At 32.4% G+C, this 16,426-nt stretch overlaps 1 protein-coding gene across 3 annotated transcripts; it reads right to left on the bottom strand.

Annotated features, from left to right (window-relative positions):
* Nucleotides 1-13,572: 13,572 nt before the first annotated feature.
* Nucleotides 13,573-16,303, bottom strand: LOC112287410 (uncharacterized). Of its 3 annotated transcripts, none has more exons than XR_002971251.3 (5): nt 15,567-16,134; nt 14,969-15,106; nt 14,336-14,530; nt 14,027-14,095; nt 13,573-13,864 (listed from the first exon to the last, which is right to left on the bottom strand). XR_002971251.3 is itself a non-coding variant. In XM_024530353.3 (5 exons), the coding sequence occupies exons 1-5, from the start codon at nt 15,980-15,982 to the stop codon at nt 13,757-13,759; spliced, it is 810 nt and encodes a 269-aa protein (XP_024386121.1). In that variant the 5' UTR covers nt 15,983-16,301; the 3' UTR covers nt 13,573-13,756. The 3 variants fall into 3 exon arrangements, 2 of the variants coding, with proteins under 2 accessions (XP_024386121.1, XP_024386123.1); XM_024530353.3 differs by having other exon boundaries at nt 14,452-14,530; nt 15,567-16,301; XM_024530355.3 differs by lacking the exon at nt 14,969-15,106 and having other exon boundaries at nt 14,452-14,530; nt 15,567-16,303.
* Between the last annotated feature and the right edge of the window lie 123 nt (nt 16,304-16,426).

Below are 16,426 nucleotides of genomic sequence, written 5' to 3'. Positions count from 1 at the left end.
GAATCCACTAGTTGTTGGCTCTGTATTTCCTAAGCATCACAACTACAAAGAAGCTACAAAGAAGGATTGAAAGTAGAATGTTATCTTACCTAGATCTTATTTCTTTTATAAGGAAGATTTTTAACTTGATTTTGATGGATGTCATCGATAAAAAGCCTCCACCGCCTTTGCTGCATTTGCAAGATTTTTTACTTGCTCCCATGTGCATTCACTAATATCATATCTACTCCAATGGACAAGATATTCTAATTTATTTTGGTGTCGTCTTGAATCTAAGACTTCTTCCACTTCAAACTCTTCATTATTTTCCACTTCTATATGAGGAGATGGAACTTGTCTTCTTCTTGGTATGTCCACTGTCTTGTATGGTTCAAGAAGAGACATGTGGAATATTGGATGGATTTTCATTGACTTTGATAGATGTAAACGATATGCAAATGGATTGATTTGTATAGAAATAGAAAATGGTCCAAGCCTTTGATAGTCCAACTTGTCACAAAGACGAGTGGTCTTGATATTATGATGAAGTAATCATATCTTATCACCCATGTGGAATGGTGGTTGTTCCTTTCGATAGACATTCGCATAAATCTTTTGTTGTTCTTGAGTTTCTTTTAACTGTGCCTTCATCGTTGCATGTAGCTCCGACAAATGAATTGCTAAATCTTTTGCAGCAAGATTATCAACTTTTGAAAAGTCAAAAGTATCAAATCATAGATGATAACCATAATTAGCAAAGAAAGGTATTTATTTTGTAGAAGAATGTATCGTATTATTGTAAGCAAATTCTATCAAAGGTAAAAGAGTTGTCCAATCATCTTGTTGGTAGTTAATGGTACATCTTAAATACTCCTCCAAAACTTGATTAACACATTCCGTTTATCCACCAATTTGAAGATGGAATGTCGAAGATAGTTTTATATCCACTTGTAGAATCTTGAAAAGAGTCCACCAAAATCTTGATACAAATTGAGTTTCCCTATCTAATATAATATCCTTGGATAATCCATGATAGCGATAGATATTGTCAAGAAAGAACTTAGCTGTTTCTTCACCTGTGATAGATTTTGTACATGGTACAAAATGTGCCATCTTGATAAAACAATCCACTATCACGAATATAGAGTCATAAGAACTTGAGATTGGAAGATCCGTGATGAAATCCATAGAAATAAAAGACCATGGTTGTTCTGGAATAGGTAATGGCTGAAAAAGTCCATAAGGTCGATGACGAGGAGTTTTTGATCTTGAGCAAACATCACAAGTTTATACAAAATCTTTGACTATTTTCCACATTTGTAGCCACCAAAAATCCTTAGATATTAATTCCAAAGTTTTATTATACCCAAAATATCCTGCTCCCAAAAAGTCATGACGAGCTTGAAGAACACGTAATCGAGCTTCACCTTCTGGAACATATAGGTGTAATTCAAAATATAGTAGATTTTTGTTGAATTCAAACTTGGAAGTATCATGAAACTTTGAAGGATTTCCTTTAATATCACGAATAAGAAGATCAAAAGATATACTTTACTAAACTTGCTTAATGAAAGTTGAATCAACAGTTAGTGTTGATTTCATTGCTTGAAGTTAAAGATGCTCTCGCTTCAAAAGAATTGTCTCTTGTTAATCAAAAGCAGCATCTCCTTCCTATGATACAAGATAAGATAGTCTAGAGAGTACATCTGACAAATCTTATTATTTTTCTAGTCGATAAGTAATCTTGAATTCGAATCTTGACAAAGACATACTCCAACGGGCTTGGCAACGATTCAAAACACGTGTTGACATAAAATATTTAAGGTTCTTGTCATCCGTATACACTGTAACTGGGTTAGAAGCACCTTCTAGATAATGGTGCCATTCTTGAAACAAATCCATGATTGCAAGAAGTTCTTTGTTGTGGATCTCGTAGTTGATCTCGGCTGCTGAAAATTTTCTGGAGTGAAAAGCTATTGGATGAAGTTTATCATCTATTCCCATTTGTGATAATATGACACCCAAAGCAAAGTTTGATGCATCTGTTTCGATAAAAAATGGTTTAGAAAAATTGACACGAAACAAGATTAATGCAGAAACAAAGGTTGTCTTCAAAGCTTCAAATACTACTTTTGCTTCTTGAATCGTTTGAAGTTTGTCTTTGTAAGTCAAACGTATAAATGGAGCTACAACTTAAGAGAAGTATTTGATGAAGATCCGATAGTAGTTGGCAAATCTCAAAAAACATTGAACATCTCTTACTGCTTTTGGGATCTTTCAATCCATAATAGTTTGAACTTTCTTAGGATCTATCATAAGTCCATCATTTGAAATGATGTATCCTAAAAATTCAACTTAAGTAGTATGAAATATACACTTTTCTATCTTGGCATAGAGTCCTACATCTCTTAGTTTTTGTAATAATTGGCGAACATGATGTTCATGTTCTTTTGAGTTCTTAGAATAGATTAAGATGTCGTCTAGGTAACAAATAACAAAATCATCTAAAAACTCCAGAAAGACATCATGCATTAGATGTTAAAATGTTGTCAGTGCATTTGTAAGTCCAAAAGGCATGACGTTATATTTGAAATGTCTATACCTTGTTCAAAACATTGTCTTCTATTCATATCCTTTTTTGATGCGTACCAAATTGTATGTTCTTCATAGATCTATTTTTGTATAGATCTTAGCTTGATTCAAGTGATCAAGAAGTCCAGATATCAAAGGTAGGAAGTACATATTTTTTTATAGTGATTTTGTTGAGTCCTCGATAATCAACACACATCCACAATAATCCATCTTTTTTCTTCACAAATAAAATTGGAGCTCCTACTGGAGATTTAGAATGGCGTATGAAGTTCTTCGCCAAATTCTCTTCAATATACTCCTTGAATTCAACCAACTCTTTTTGAGATAAATTGTAGATTGGTCCAAATGGTGGTTGTGCTTCTTCTTAAAGGTCAATTGAGTAGTCATAAGAACGATGTTTTGGAAGAGTATCCGCATTCTTTTTCTCAAATACATCTTGAAAATCTTGATATTGACTTGGAATGCCACTTGAAGTCTTTCCAGTAATAGAAACACGTGTGGTATAAATGACACAAGGTGATCTTTCTTTTACAGCATGCAAGAAAGCTCTTGCACCTAAAAATATAGGTTTAATTATACTAGACTTATGACTTTCTACTTGATTAACTATACTCTTAGTTATACTTTCAGAAAAGTCAAGATGAAAAATATTGAGGCTCTTGAATCTAGTAAGGTAGAGGCTTTGAGATATTTAGATCCTAGAATAATATTTATTGTAAAACATGGAGAGGGTTCTGAGGAGAGGATAGGACCTTCACTAGGCGTTGTATAAGGTTCTAGCTGCATGATTCTTATTATAGCTAGACAAATATGTTTTTTGACATGCTATCTCCTTTGATTGTCGTACTCCTCATTTTATAGTTGCATTATTTCTTTGGACAATGTTGAGAAGTGTGCTTAGGTTCTCCACAATATAAGTACAAACCTTCTTGATGACGACGAGTCTTTTTTTGCTCAGTAAGAGCTTTGAAACATACTACATCAATTTGCATATCCTCTACTTCCGAATGTATGTGTTGAAGAGATATTGGTGTTGCTATTGAATTGAAGTTTCATTGAGGTCCACTTATATGATTCTCAAATCGGGATTCAAAAAGGTGATTGTCGCACTCCATAGCAAAGTCAATTGCTTGACTCAATGTTTGAGGATCAAGTAAGTTGAGCATTAATTTTTTTACCTCATATTGTAATCTATAGAAAAATTGGCTAATGAATGCAGCATCATCCTACTTGATATCAGTTGCAAGTTATCAAAATTATGAAGCATACAACGTTATTGATCAATTGTCTTGTCGTAAAATATAAATCTTATTGATTGTAATACGAATTGCATCATGTTCTCCATACATTAATTAAAACTCTGCCAAAAAAACCTCTAGATTATTCAATATTGGATCTTGTCGTTCAAAAAAAGATGAAAACCATGATAATATTGAACCTGAAAGAAGCGTACCAATCAATCTAACTTGCGATCCTGGAGTTGGATAGCTTTGGGATTGAAGTTCAATCTTAAGTTGTACTTGATTGATAAATCCTCTAAAATTTCATCTGGTGCCATCAAACTTCTCGGGTAGGGCAATTCTTGGTTTTCTAACACTCAAAGGGTGTTCTACCATAGAAGAAGGGACATGATTTGGTACAGATGTTGAAGCAGCTCCGATCATTCCTATATCTTCACTTCGTGCCAATCTTGTTGCTTCTTGTGATGGTAAATTGAGTTGATGCATCGCAAGCATTAACTCCCTCAATTGCTCTTGCATTTGTGCCATTGCACTCTTCATTTCAGCAAATTCTACCATGATAACACTTAGAAAAGAGATGTCTAATATTGCTCAAGATAAATAGAAGGGAGGACTTGAGAACAAAGAAAATACTAAGGACAATATCAGTTTAGAAGAGGATAATCCACAACTTGTAATATGCTTATGTCTTATCAAGAAAAAAGGGTAATCTACTCTTAATCAAGATTAGACAAAGCTCTCATATTGTAAGTATACTCTTGTCAATCTGTCAAGGATAAGAACACAATAAAGATAAATAAATGAGTGAGACTTCTCTCAAAGAAAGATAACAAAATAGAAATAACTTAATATATATATTAAGAAAGAAATTGGAATGGCTATTGCCAAAAAGCCAAGAAAACTAGAGACCCTTGAAACTAGACTGGAAGCAAGAAAGGAATTAACAAGAGTGAAGAAGGCTTCACTCTTGTCTCTATATATACTATCTAACTAGGGGCTACATGGCAACATTCTATAGGACCTTCAATATGTGTTGACTTTATAGGACACATGCCTTAACTTACAAGGCTAATTTTTCTATGTGTGGGCCATATAGTTAGCTTGGTCTTCAAGCTAACAACATGTGTGGCACATGGCCAACTTGTTGACATCGTTTCTAATCCCAAAAAGTCAATTAAAGTTATCTGTAAAGTCAAAGCAACATCTATAAAGCTTTTAAGAAGCTTTCATACCAAATACTATAGAATTAACTTATTTTTATCTATTTTTACTTACTTCTACCTATTTATACATGTAATTATTGGCTTACATGAGTATGTCCATGATACATCATTGAATGAGCTATATATTGTAATCAAGTAGTATAACTTAAAAAATGTCTATAATGTGGATAAAATGGGTTTATTTTATCAAGTGCTACCAAGATACACTCTCTTCATATCGCCTGAAGATTTTAATATTCCGCAAGATAAGAAAAAAATAAAAGACCAAGTCTTGCTTGTTGTTTGTGCCAATGCTACTAGAACACACAAAATTTTATGCACATTAGTTAGAAAGCCTAAAAGTCCAGCCTATATCAAAAATCATCAATGGCATCTGAAATTCTTTAATTAAGGCAAAGCACAGATGCTTCACTCTTGCCTCTGTATATACTATCTAATTAGGAGCTATGTAACAATATTTTATAGGATTTCTAATATGTATTGACTTTGTAAGATACATGCCTTAGCTTAGAAAGGAAGTTTTTTATATATAAGCAATATAATTAGCTTGTTCTTCAAGCTACCAACATGTATAGCACATGGCCAACTTGTTGACGACATTTTTAACCTAAAAAGTTAATTAAAAACAACTATAAAATCAAAGCAGCATCTATGAAGCTTCTAGGAAGTTTTTATAGAAAATATTATGGAATTGACCTACTTTTATATATTATTATCTAAATCATATAAGTAATTATTGATTTATATGTGTATATCCATAACATTATCCTCCTTTTTAGGAACGAGTTCTACAAAGAGCAATCTTCATATATTGAAAAAATCCAAGATGCAGCAAATTGTATTTGCCACATATTTCAAACTTTATTCTCTTTGAAGATTATTGATAAGTCCTCTCAGCCATCAATAGTATTCCATATCAAAGCACAAAGACCACCTTGTTATTTGGTCATTGTTGAGACCTTCGTAACTTCCTTCAAATAAAACATTTGGAATACCATCAAGTGTTGTTTCTACCTCCAATAAAATCACCAAACATTGAGAGTCTCTTCTAAGGTAATGATATCAAACTTGTTGTATCTTACCATCTATTTGAGAAAAGACATGTTGTTCTTTAAGATCTTGATCTCAATTTTATCGTCTTGAAGGTTGTGACAATTACAATGCCTCATTTGATAAGTCTGCAAATGCAAGCTCTTGAATTGAATCTGTTGATTGTTTGTTCTCCATTTCTTCAATATCACAAATATACAAAAGCTACAAAAATACATAGATAGTAGAATGCAATCTTCTTTGGACCTTGTTTCTTTTATAGTAAAGACTACTATTCTTTATCTTGATTTAGATGAATATTGTCGATGAAAAGCCTCCACTACTTTTGCTCCATTTGCAAGATTTTTTATTGACCCTCATGTGCATTCACTAATATCATATCCTTGCCAATGGATAAGATATTCTAATTTATTTTGGCGCTGCCTTGAGTCTAAAACTTCTTCTACTTTAAATTCTTTATTATTGTCGACTTCTATAGAAGGAGGTGGATCTTGTCTTCTTCTTACTATGTTCATAGTCTTGTATGGTTCAACAAGAGGCATATAGAAGACAAGATAGATCTTCATTGCCTTCGATAGATATAACTAATAAGCAATTAGATTGATTTGTCTACAAATAAAAAAAGATTTGATCCAGCGATAGTTCAATTTATTATAATGACAAGTAGTCTTGATATTACAACAAAGCAACCATACCTTGTTATCTATATTGAATTGTGGTTTTTCCTTTCGATAGGCATCTAAGTTGATCTTTCATTGTTTTTGAGCTTCCTTTAATTACACCTTCATTGTTGCATATAGCGTTGATAAGCAATTTGCCAAACCTTCTATTGCATGATTATCAACTTTTGAAAAGTCAAAAGTATTAAGTCAAGGATGGTAACCATAATTACAAAGAAAGGTGTTTGTTGCATAGAAGAATGCATCATTTATTATAAGCAAACTCTGCCAATGGTAAGAAGATTCTTTAATTGTCTTGTTGATAATTGATAGTACATCTTAAATATTACTCCAAAATTTGGTTTATTTTCTTTGTTTGCCTATCAATTTGAAGATGAAAGGTCGAAAAAAGCTTTATGTCCCTTTAAAATTTTAAAAAGAGTTCTCCAAAAACTTGATATAAATTGAGTCCCTTTATCTAATATAATATCTTTCGACAATCCATAATATCAATAGATATTATCAAAGAAAAACTTGGCAGTTTTTTCACTTGTGATAGATTTTGTACATCATACAAAATATGCCATTTTGATAAAAACGATCTACTATCACAAATATAAAATTACATAATTCTAAGATTAGAAGATCTGTAATAAAATCCATAGAAATAGAAGATCATGGTTATTCTGGAATAGGTAATTCTTGAAGAAGTCCATAAGATTAATGTCGAGGAGTTTTTGACCTTGGACAAATGTCTCATGATTGAAAAAAGTTTTTTATAACCTTCTACATTTGCGACCACCAAAAATCTTTAAATATTAGCTCCAGAGTCTTATTGTATCTAAAATATCTTGGTGTTGAAAAGTTGTGATGTGTTTGAAGAACACATAAATATGCTTCTATTTTTGGCACATATAGGTGTCTTTCAAAATAAAGTATGTTGTTCTTAAACTCAAGCTTAGAAATATCATGAGGCTTAGAAGTAGTATTCTTAATATCATGAACAAGAAGATCAGAGGACATTCTTGATTGAAGTTGTTTGAGAAAAATTGAATCAATAGTCAATGTTGATTTCACTACTAGAAGATGAGATTGTTCTAGCTTCAATAAAATTATCTTTTTTTGATCAAAAGCTGCATCTCCTTCTTTAGGTGCAAGATAAGAACGTCTAAAAAGAGCATTAGACAAACCTTGTTGTTTTCCTAGCCAATAAGTGATATTGAATTCAAATCTTCAAAAAGACAATCTCCAACAAGCATGGTGACAATTCAAAACATGAGCTAATATGAAATACTTGAGGTTCTTATGATCCGTATATATGATGACTAGACAGAAAGTGCCTTCTAGATAATGATGCCATTCTTGGAAAGAATCCATATTTACAAGAAGCTCTTTGTTGTGGATCTCATAATTAATCTCGATTGCCAAAAATTTCTTGGAATAAAAAGCTATTGGATGAAGTTTATCATCTATTTTTATTTGTGATAATACGGCACCCAAAGCAAAATTTGATGCATCTATTTCCATAAAGAATGCCTTAGAGAAGTCAATGCAATATAAAATTGGTGCATAAACAAAGATTGTCTTTAAAGCTTCAAATGCTGCTTCTACTTCTTGATTCTATTGAAGTTTGTCTTTACAAGTCAAACGTGTGAGTAGAGTTGCAATTCTAGAGAAGTCTTTGATGAAGATCTAATAATAATTGACAAATTCCAAAAAACATTAGACATCTTGGACCATTTTTGAGATCTTTTAATCTATAATCGTTTGAATTTTCTTGAGATCCATCATAAGTCCATCGTTTGAAATGATATAACCTAAGAAGTCAACTTAAGTAATATAGAATACATACTTTTCTATCTTGGCATAGAATCCTACATCTTTTAATTTTTGTAAGACACAATGAACATGAAATTCATATTCTTTTATGTTCTTAAAATAGATCAAGATATCGTTTAGATAATAGATAATAAAATCATCCAAAAACTCTCAAAAAATATCATTCATAAGATGTTGAAAAGCTACTGGTACATTTGTAAGTCCAAAAGGCATGAAATTATATTCAAAATGTCCATACCTAGTTTGAAATGTAGTCTTCTATTCATCTCTTTCTTTCATGCATACCAAATTGTATGTTCCTCATAGATCTATTTTTGTATAGATCTTAGCTTGATTCAACTCATCAAAAAGTTCAGATATTAAAATTAATAGGTACCTATTTTTTATGGTGATCTTATTGAATCCTTGATAATCAGCACACATCCACAATGATCCATCTTTTTTCTTCACAGATAGAATTGGGACTCCTATTGGAGATTTGGAATGGCGTATGAAGTTTTTGGTTAGATTTTCTTCAATATATTCTTTGAATTTGCCTAACTCATTTTATAATAAATTGTAGATTGGTCCAAATGGTGATTGTACTCCTTCTTGAAGATCAATTGAATAGTCATAGGAATGATGTTTTGAAAGAATATTTACATTTTTTTTTTCAAATATATCTTGAAAATCTTGATATTGGCTTAAAATACCACTTGAAATCTTTGCACCATTAGAAATGGATGTGGCATAAATGGCATAAGGTGATCCTTCTTTTGTAGCGTGCAAGAAAGCTCTTGTGCCTATAAACATATGTTTAATTGTACTACACTTGTGATTTTTTACTTGATTAACTACAGTCTTACTTATATTTTTAAAAAAGTTAAGAGTAAGAAAAATCTAATCTACTCAAGGGTTGTATTTTTTTAACTATGATAAATCTAAAATAATTAGATTAGAAGAAAATCTAATGATATTAAATACCACAAAGCTATTATGACTATTAATTATTACTTCTATAGGAAGAATTTTGTGAATAATATCTCCAGAAGACAATGGGTGACCATCTATGACTTCTATGTGAACAAGTTTAGTTTTGCTTACTAAAGATATGATAAGTCTTTTAATTAATTCTTCATCTAAAAAACATACTGAGGCTCCTGAATCTAATAAGGCAAAGGCTTTGTAATGTATAAGTCCTAAAATAATGTGTAATGTAAAACAAGGAGAAGGTTTTGAGGAGAGAATAGGACCTTTATTAGGTATTGTATAAGGTTCCAGCTGCACAATCTCTATTGTAGCTCGACAAACTCGTTTTCCAATATATTATCTTTTTTGACATTTGTACTCTTTATTTTATAATTGTGTCGCTTCTTTGGATAATATTGAGGAGTGTGCTTAGTTTCTCCATAATATAAGTATAATCTTTCTTGACAATGATGAGTCTTTTCTTCCTTAGTAAGAGGTTTGAAATGTATCCCATCAATTTGCATATCTTCTACTTCTGAATGTATGTGTTGAAGAGGCATTGGTGTTGCAATTGAATTATAATAACATTGAAGCCCACTTATTTGACTCTCAGATGGAGATTCGAAAAGTCAATTATCACACTTCACAATAAAGTCAATTGCTTGGCTCAATGTTTGAGGATCACGTAAGTTGAGCATCAATTTCTTTAGCTCATATTATAATCAATAGAAAAATTTTCTAATCAATGCAACATCATCTCACTTGATATCAATTGCAAGTTATTAAAATTGTGAAACATATAATATTACAGATCAATTACCTTGTTATAAAATATGAATCTTGTTAGTTGCAAAATGAGTTGCATCATGTTTTCTATACATGGATCAAAACTTTACTCAAAAAGTGTCTAAATTATCCAATATTGGATCTTGTCATTCAAAAAAAGATGAAAACCATGATAATATTGAATCTAAAAGAAGTGTACCAATAATCTAATGTGTGATCCTAGAGTTGCATAGCTTTGGGATTGAAGTTCAATGATAAGTTGTACTTGATTGATAAATCCTCAAAACTTGGATCTTGTGCCATCAAACTTTTTAGGCAAGACAACTTTTAGTTTTCTAGTATCAAAAGAATGTTCCACTATAAGAGAAGGGACATGATTGGGTGCAGATATTGAATCAGCTCAATCATATCTAAGTCTTCACTTTTTGCCATTCTTGTTGCTCCTTGTGGTAATAAACTAAGTTAATGCATCATAAGCATTAACTCCTTTAATTGCTCTTGCATTTGTGCTATTGCTCTCTTCATTTTAAGAAGCTCTATCATAATAATATTTAGAAAATAAATGTCTAATATTGCTCAAGACAAATAAAAGAAGCGACTTGAGAACAAAGAAGATGAAAAATATAATATTAGTTTAGAAGAGGGTAATCCATAACTTCTAATATGCTTATGTCTTATCAAGAAAAAAAGGTAATCTACTCTAAATTAAGAGAAGATAAAGCTCTAATATTATAAGTATACTCTTATCAATCTACCAAGGATATGAACTGAAGAAGATGCATAAACTTAGAAAATTTGTATCAAAAGAAAAGTGGCAAAATAAAAATAAAGTAGTATGTAAATGAAAAGAAAATTGAAATAGCTATTGCCAAATGACAAGGAAACTAGAGACCCTTAAATCTAGATTAAAAATAAGAAAAGAGTTGACAAGAGTGAAGAGGGCTTTATTCTTGCCTCTATATATACTATCTAACTAGGAGCTATATGGTGATGTTCTATAAGACCTCTAATACGTGTTGACTTTATAAGATACATGCCTTAGCTTATAAGGCAAGTTTTCTACGTGTGGGCCAAATAGTTAGTTTATTCTTCAAGCTAATAACATATGTGGTACATGGCCAACTTGTTGACCATGTTTCTAATCTAAAAATTTAATTAAAGTCAATTATAAAGTCAAAGCAATATCTATATATAGAAGCTTTTATAGAAGATATTATGGAATTGACCTACTTTTACATATTATTATCTAAATCATATAAGTAATTATTGGTTTACTTGTGTATGTCTATGACATAGCGTAATAATAGATGTTGTATTATATAATGGTTTGTATATATTAGTCAAGCATATATATATATATATATATATATATATATATATATAAACATACTTACTAGTAGAAAATTATGTTATTGGCCACAAAAAAACATTATAAACTTTGTATTGTAAATTAACCTTTTGTTTGAAGCTTCATATGACATGAAACTCTATGTTGTTACCATTTCACATTGTAGTGCTTCCAAATCCCACACCTAGTGATCTCACAATGCTACTCTAAGCAATCTGCATCAACATCATGCAAATTTTGATCTTTGATTGATCAACAATTAGATTATTGCTTCACTTTTGTTTTACTTTTGATGAAAACAATAAGATATGTAGTCAATCAAAGATGGTTTTTGTCTCCTCTTGTTTAACCCATTGATTTACCTCATAGGCTATTTTATATAAAAAAAATTATATATATATATATATATATATATATATATATATTCTAAATTATTAAATTAATCCAAAGATTTACAAAATTGGTCTATCCCATCCTAACCATTATCAATAAATTTTTCATTACCAAATCCGTATTAGTCAATAACCAATGAAAAAATAGTAGGATCTTCAACCAATAATGATGGATGGATTAATTTAATAAATAGGTGGGTTATTTTAATATTTAATTATATATATATATAATTAAATATTTATAATAGTAATAGTAATAATTATATTATTATTATTATTATTATTATATACAAAAATTACAAAAATAATTCTTATAATAGTATGTAATACCATAAAAATAAAATATATGATTTTAAAGAAAATACTAATAAATTTATATATAAGTATAATTTTATTTGATATTAAATTTTTTATTTTATATTTTTAAGTTTATTTTTTATAATAACTCTATAAGTAAGATATAAAATAATTATAAATAAATAAACAATATTTTTAATATTCAAAAGTAATAAAATCATTGTCTTAAAATATTATGATTTATAATATTTCTAAAACTTCTATAATACTTATAAAAGCCTGTAAGGTTAATAGAATTGATTTCATGTATAACCACATTTCAAATCTTGTTTTCTATGTGGATTGTATCTTAAGTCCTAATAGGCACTTTCTTTGACAAACTTTGACAAATGATAATATAATTACAAATCATAGATTGTAATTCTTCTTGTCTTTCTTTAGTTGAGTCTTCAAAAAAAGTTAGACTTGTGTTAAGTATTTAGGCATCTCCTAGGAAACTCTTGTGTATTTATTGTATTAAAATTAGATATTTATTCTATAATATTGTTATTTTTTATTTTTATTTTAATAAACTAGAAATATCTAATTTTACAACAACAGCAAGGACAAGAAAAATCTGTTCTTTAATAAACCAAAAATGGATTAGATTAGCAACCAAGAAAAGACTAACAACATTCCATTACATTTTTGTTTTTATAGAAGAACTAAACTTAAAATAAGAATCAAAATTGTAGCCAAGAATGGAGGTAGTAATTTCAAGACAGATTTTACTTAATTTAATTTTTAAAATGTCAATTCGTATTCTTTACATTATTTTGTACTTACTATTAATGTATTGTAATAATACATCAGATCTATCAAATACATAAACAAAATAATTTTCAAATTTTGCAAAATTGGATAATTTCACATTCTTCTTTTGAAATGTCTTGGCACAAAAACGTCCGCTGCAGTCGTACATAAAAGTTAAAGAATCCATAGCAGCACTGAATGCGAATATTTTCATGTTTATAAATCCGTCAAATAAGAAACAAAATTAGTAACCACTGCAGAGACTCATGCTTGGACGAGTTTGATTCAATGAACCCACAAAATATTTCTTGGTTAAACACAGGTCTTTTCTGGCTCAAATTCAATTAAGTACTGTGTATACACAAATGTAAATTCCATGCAATACAAATAAAAAAGCGTCGATATCACTGGAAGGCAATACCATACTGAATGTGAATTCAATCCCAGCTTCATCATTGGTATGATAAATGGTGGCTACATGCATGGAGCTTCTGCACGTGCACAAGCCACGAAATAGCATTTTTGGCACTATTGAGGAGCTAAGTACTATTTGCAGAATGTTTGTGCGTTACCGAATTTTTCCAAAGCTCTTCTAAGAAATACATTATAACTAAGGCTCCTTGGACTTTGTTTGAGAAGATTGGTAGATTCGAAAAGCAGCAGCCCACATTGTAAAATTCCCTATCACAGTCAGTGCAGCTTGTAGTACCACCAAAATCTGCAAAACAGCAAACATTGTTTTCAGAATACATATACACACACACACACACACAGGTTGTGATGTACACAATTGACAAAAATATGTAAACAACTATCGGTTAACCATCCAGGTTGAGCAATTAAAAGACGTAAGGATTTTTCTTGGTAGAAATCATTATACTTCCAAAGCCGGGGCGTTATAGAAAAAATGCCAGGTGCATGCGCACATAGCTCCGCCTAATAAAGGAACCTGCCAGGAAAAAAACAGATGTGCTCAGAACTGAGTGCAAAATCAGCCTAAAAATCAACATTACTTATAAAAACTTAGCAATAAGTAAACCAGCTATGCAAAAGTTGACAGGTTGCTAATCCCCATTTCGATGGTTCTCTCTATGTCAAGTTCACTAGATGACACGGTTCGCTAGAAAATCTATGAAGCGAAAACATCATAAGCAATTGCGTAACATCCCAAGGCGCAAGGAGCCTCTACTTGATATCTCGTATACATCCTCCAATTTGGTCAGGACCACATGAGCATGTGCTATCAAGAAAACCTCCTCTATTCGAAATTGAGGAGACTTGTGAAAATTGAGATAAACGTTGTACCATTCCCCACGAAAGACCTTTCCATGAAGAGTTGCCAGGGGTGTCCCCGTATTGCCAGACAAGTGCCATTGCTGTGATCCTGCAGACAACACCATAAGCAAGCAGGAAATGCATAAGTACGTTGACTTGCTTAGAGCCTGCACATGTAATAAGTCCTGCGTTCACAACACACTGCTAGGACAACCCTTCGAAAGTCCTATAATGAGCTAGAAATTCAGTATACTCGAGATATTTCCCTCACAATGCAGAAAGGACGTTGTAGAATCAGCAAAAATCTGAAGAGCAAATCTGCACTAGCAATATAGCGGATAATCATAATCACCGCTTCAGAACCAAACTTGTTATGAATGTTGACAGTGGAAGTCTTTCACACAATGCATCAAAATCAATATGATGGTCAAGATAACTCAGCAGGTTACCTCATACAACCCGCACAATGAAGGATAATCTAATTTATTGTTCCTAGACCCGCATGAAAGATTACCTACATGTCCACACAGGGAATGTGAAGTCTCACCATTCGACAACGCTGGCCACATGGATGAACCAGGTGGGCAGAGATAGAGCATTTGTAAGCTCCGTCTCACGAAACGAGCTCTGAACCTCACCAGAATCAAATACACTCCCTAACATCCTGCAAGGCACTGGCAAGCTGCTGCCTATCCCCAACTCCCCACTCTACAACATCAGATCGGTATTAAGAACTCGTTAGGATTTCGACAGATTTCATAAATTTAATTTATCAGTTGATAATCGAATCTCTTAAACATCGACCATCCAAAGAACTGCTGAGAATGATTCATAATCGCTGGAATAAAATGCCTATCAGTATCGTGAGTTTACGCAGATTTTACTTACAATTCCATAAAACACTTGGATTTCACACAACCTAAAACACATCATTTGAAGGTACTTTGAAGACGAGATAACCCTTTCATAATCTCCACATCCTATCCCGTACAAACTAAGCTCCAGCCCAATTAATTCCCATAAAACTGAAGGTTAGCGAAATCAAGATATTGATTCATAGCCCAGCGTGATAAGACCCTACTACTTTCTCGAACAATGCCTGAATTCGATTCCTAACATGTCCAAGAAAGGTAAGAAATACGCACCACTCTGCAACGCTAGCCACATGTATCACCCACGTCGGCAAAGACAAGGCGTTCTTCGGCTCTGAAGCTACCAGCAATGACCAAGCATCCGAATTCGATACAATCTCCGCCGCATGAGCATGCTCTGGGAACACCATCATTGCTCCCGCAACTGCACCTACCCCCAAAACACAGCGGGCTGGCCTATCCAGACCTAACGGGCGCCCTAATGGCATCAAGGATGTTGAAATCATGTCTAAAGTGCAAGAAGTAGGAGTTGATTCCAGGAGTGGAGTGTCATTAGAGAGGGCAAGGGGGACATTGCTGCGAAGGCTGAATTGAGGAGAAGCGATACGACTACCTGCATTCTTTGCGGCTGAATGTTCACGTCCAAGGATACAAGCATTCTTAGAGAGAAGAGAGGGCATAGTCGCCATTGCTGCAACTGCCCTTAGCTTAGCCCAACTCGTGAGCAATTTTGACTAGCTCATAACTCAAACACCGATATCCTGACTCAGTTGCTCCACATCAATACTCTGCATCAGCTCATTTGAATCACAGAAGGGAGACAGAGAAAGTCGTCGCATTAATTGTGAATGCCTATCACCATTAAACAACTTACGTAATCGAGAGCACTTCACTCCAAGCTGGTATAGAAACCAGTCTGAGTGGCTTCGAATTGACGAGTGCTCCTGTTGGCTGTCTTGCTGAGGGCAAGGCAGGACCAAGTTCTCTGACCAACAACTCAAAGAACCAGACCTTCATTCCGGCAGGAGCCAATACTTCCAACGATGATATCGTCATCCCGACCCTTATCTTAGAAAAGCGAGACCACTCCTCAGGAATCTTTACCTGGGTAATTCTGTTCCGGAGGTGTAAAT

The sequence above is a fragment of the Physcomitrium patens genome, chromosome 10, assembly GCF_059467195.1.
Source record: "Physcomitrium patens ecotype Gransden chromosome 10, ASM5946719v1, whole genome shotgun sequence".
Taxonomy (NCBI): domain Eukaryota; kingdom Viridiplantae; phylum Streptophyta; class Bryopsida; order Funariales; family Funariaceae; genus Physcomitrium; species Physcomitrium patens.
The sequence above is the reverse complement of the archived record's forward strand: the minus strand, read 5'-3'. Positions and strand labels throughout refer to the sequence as shown.

Coding starts and splice junctions, on each gene's coding strand:
- LOC112287410 (XM_024530353.3), bottom strand. CDS start 15,982: ATGGCGACTATGCCCTCTCTTCTCTCTAAGAATGCTTGTATCCTTGGA. Junction 15,107..15,566: donor GTGGCTAGCGTTGCAGAGTG/GTGCGTATTTCT, acceptor GGGGATAGGCAG/CAGCTTGCCAGTGCCTTGCA. Junction 14,096..14,451: donor AAGGTCTTTCGTGGGGAATG/GTACAACGTTTA, acceptor TTTTCCTGGCAG/GTTCCTTTATTAGGCGGAGC.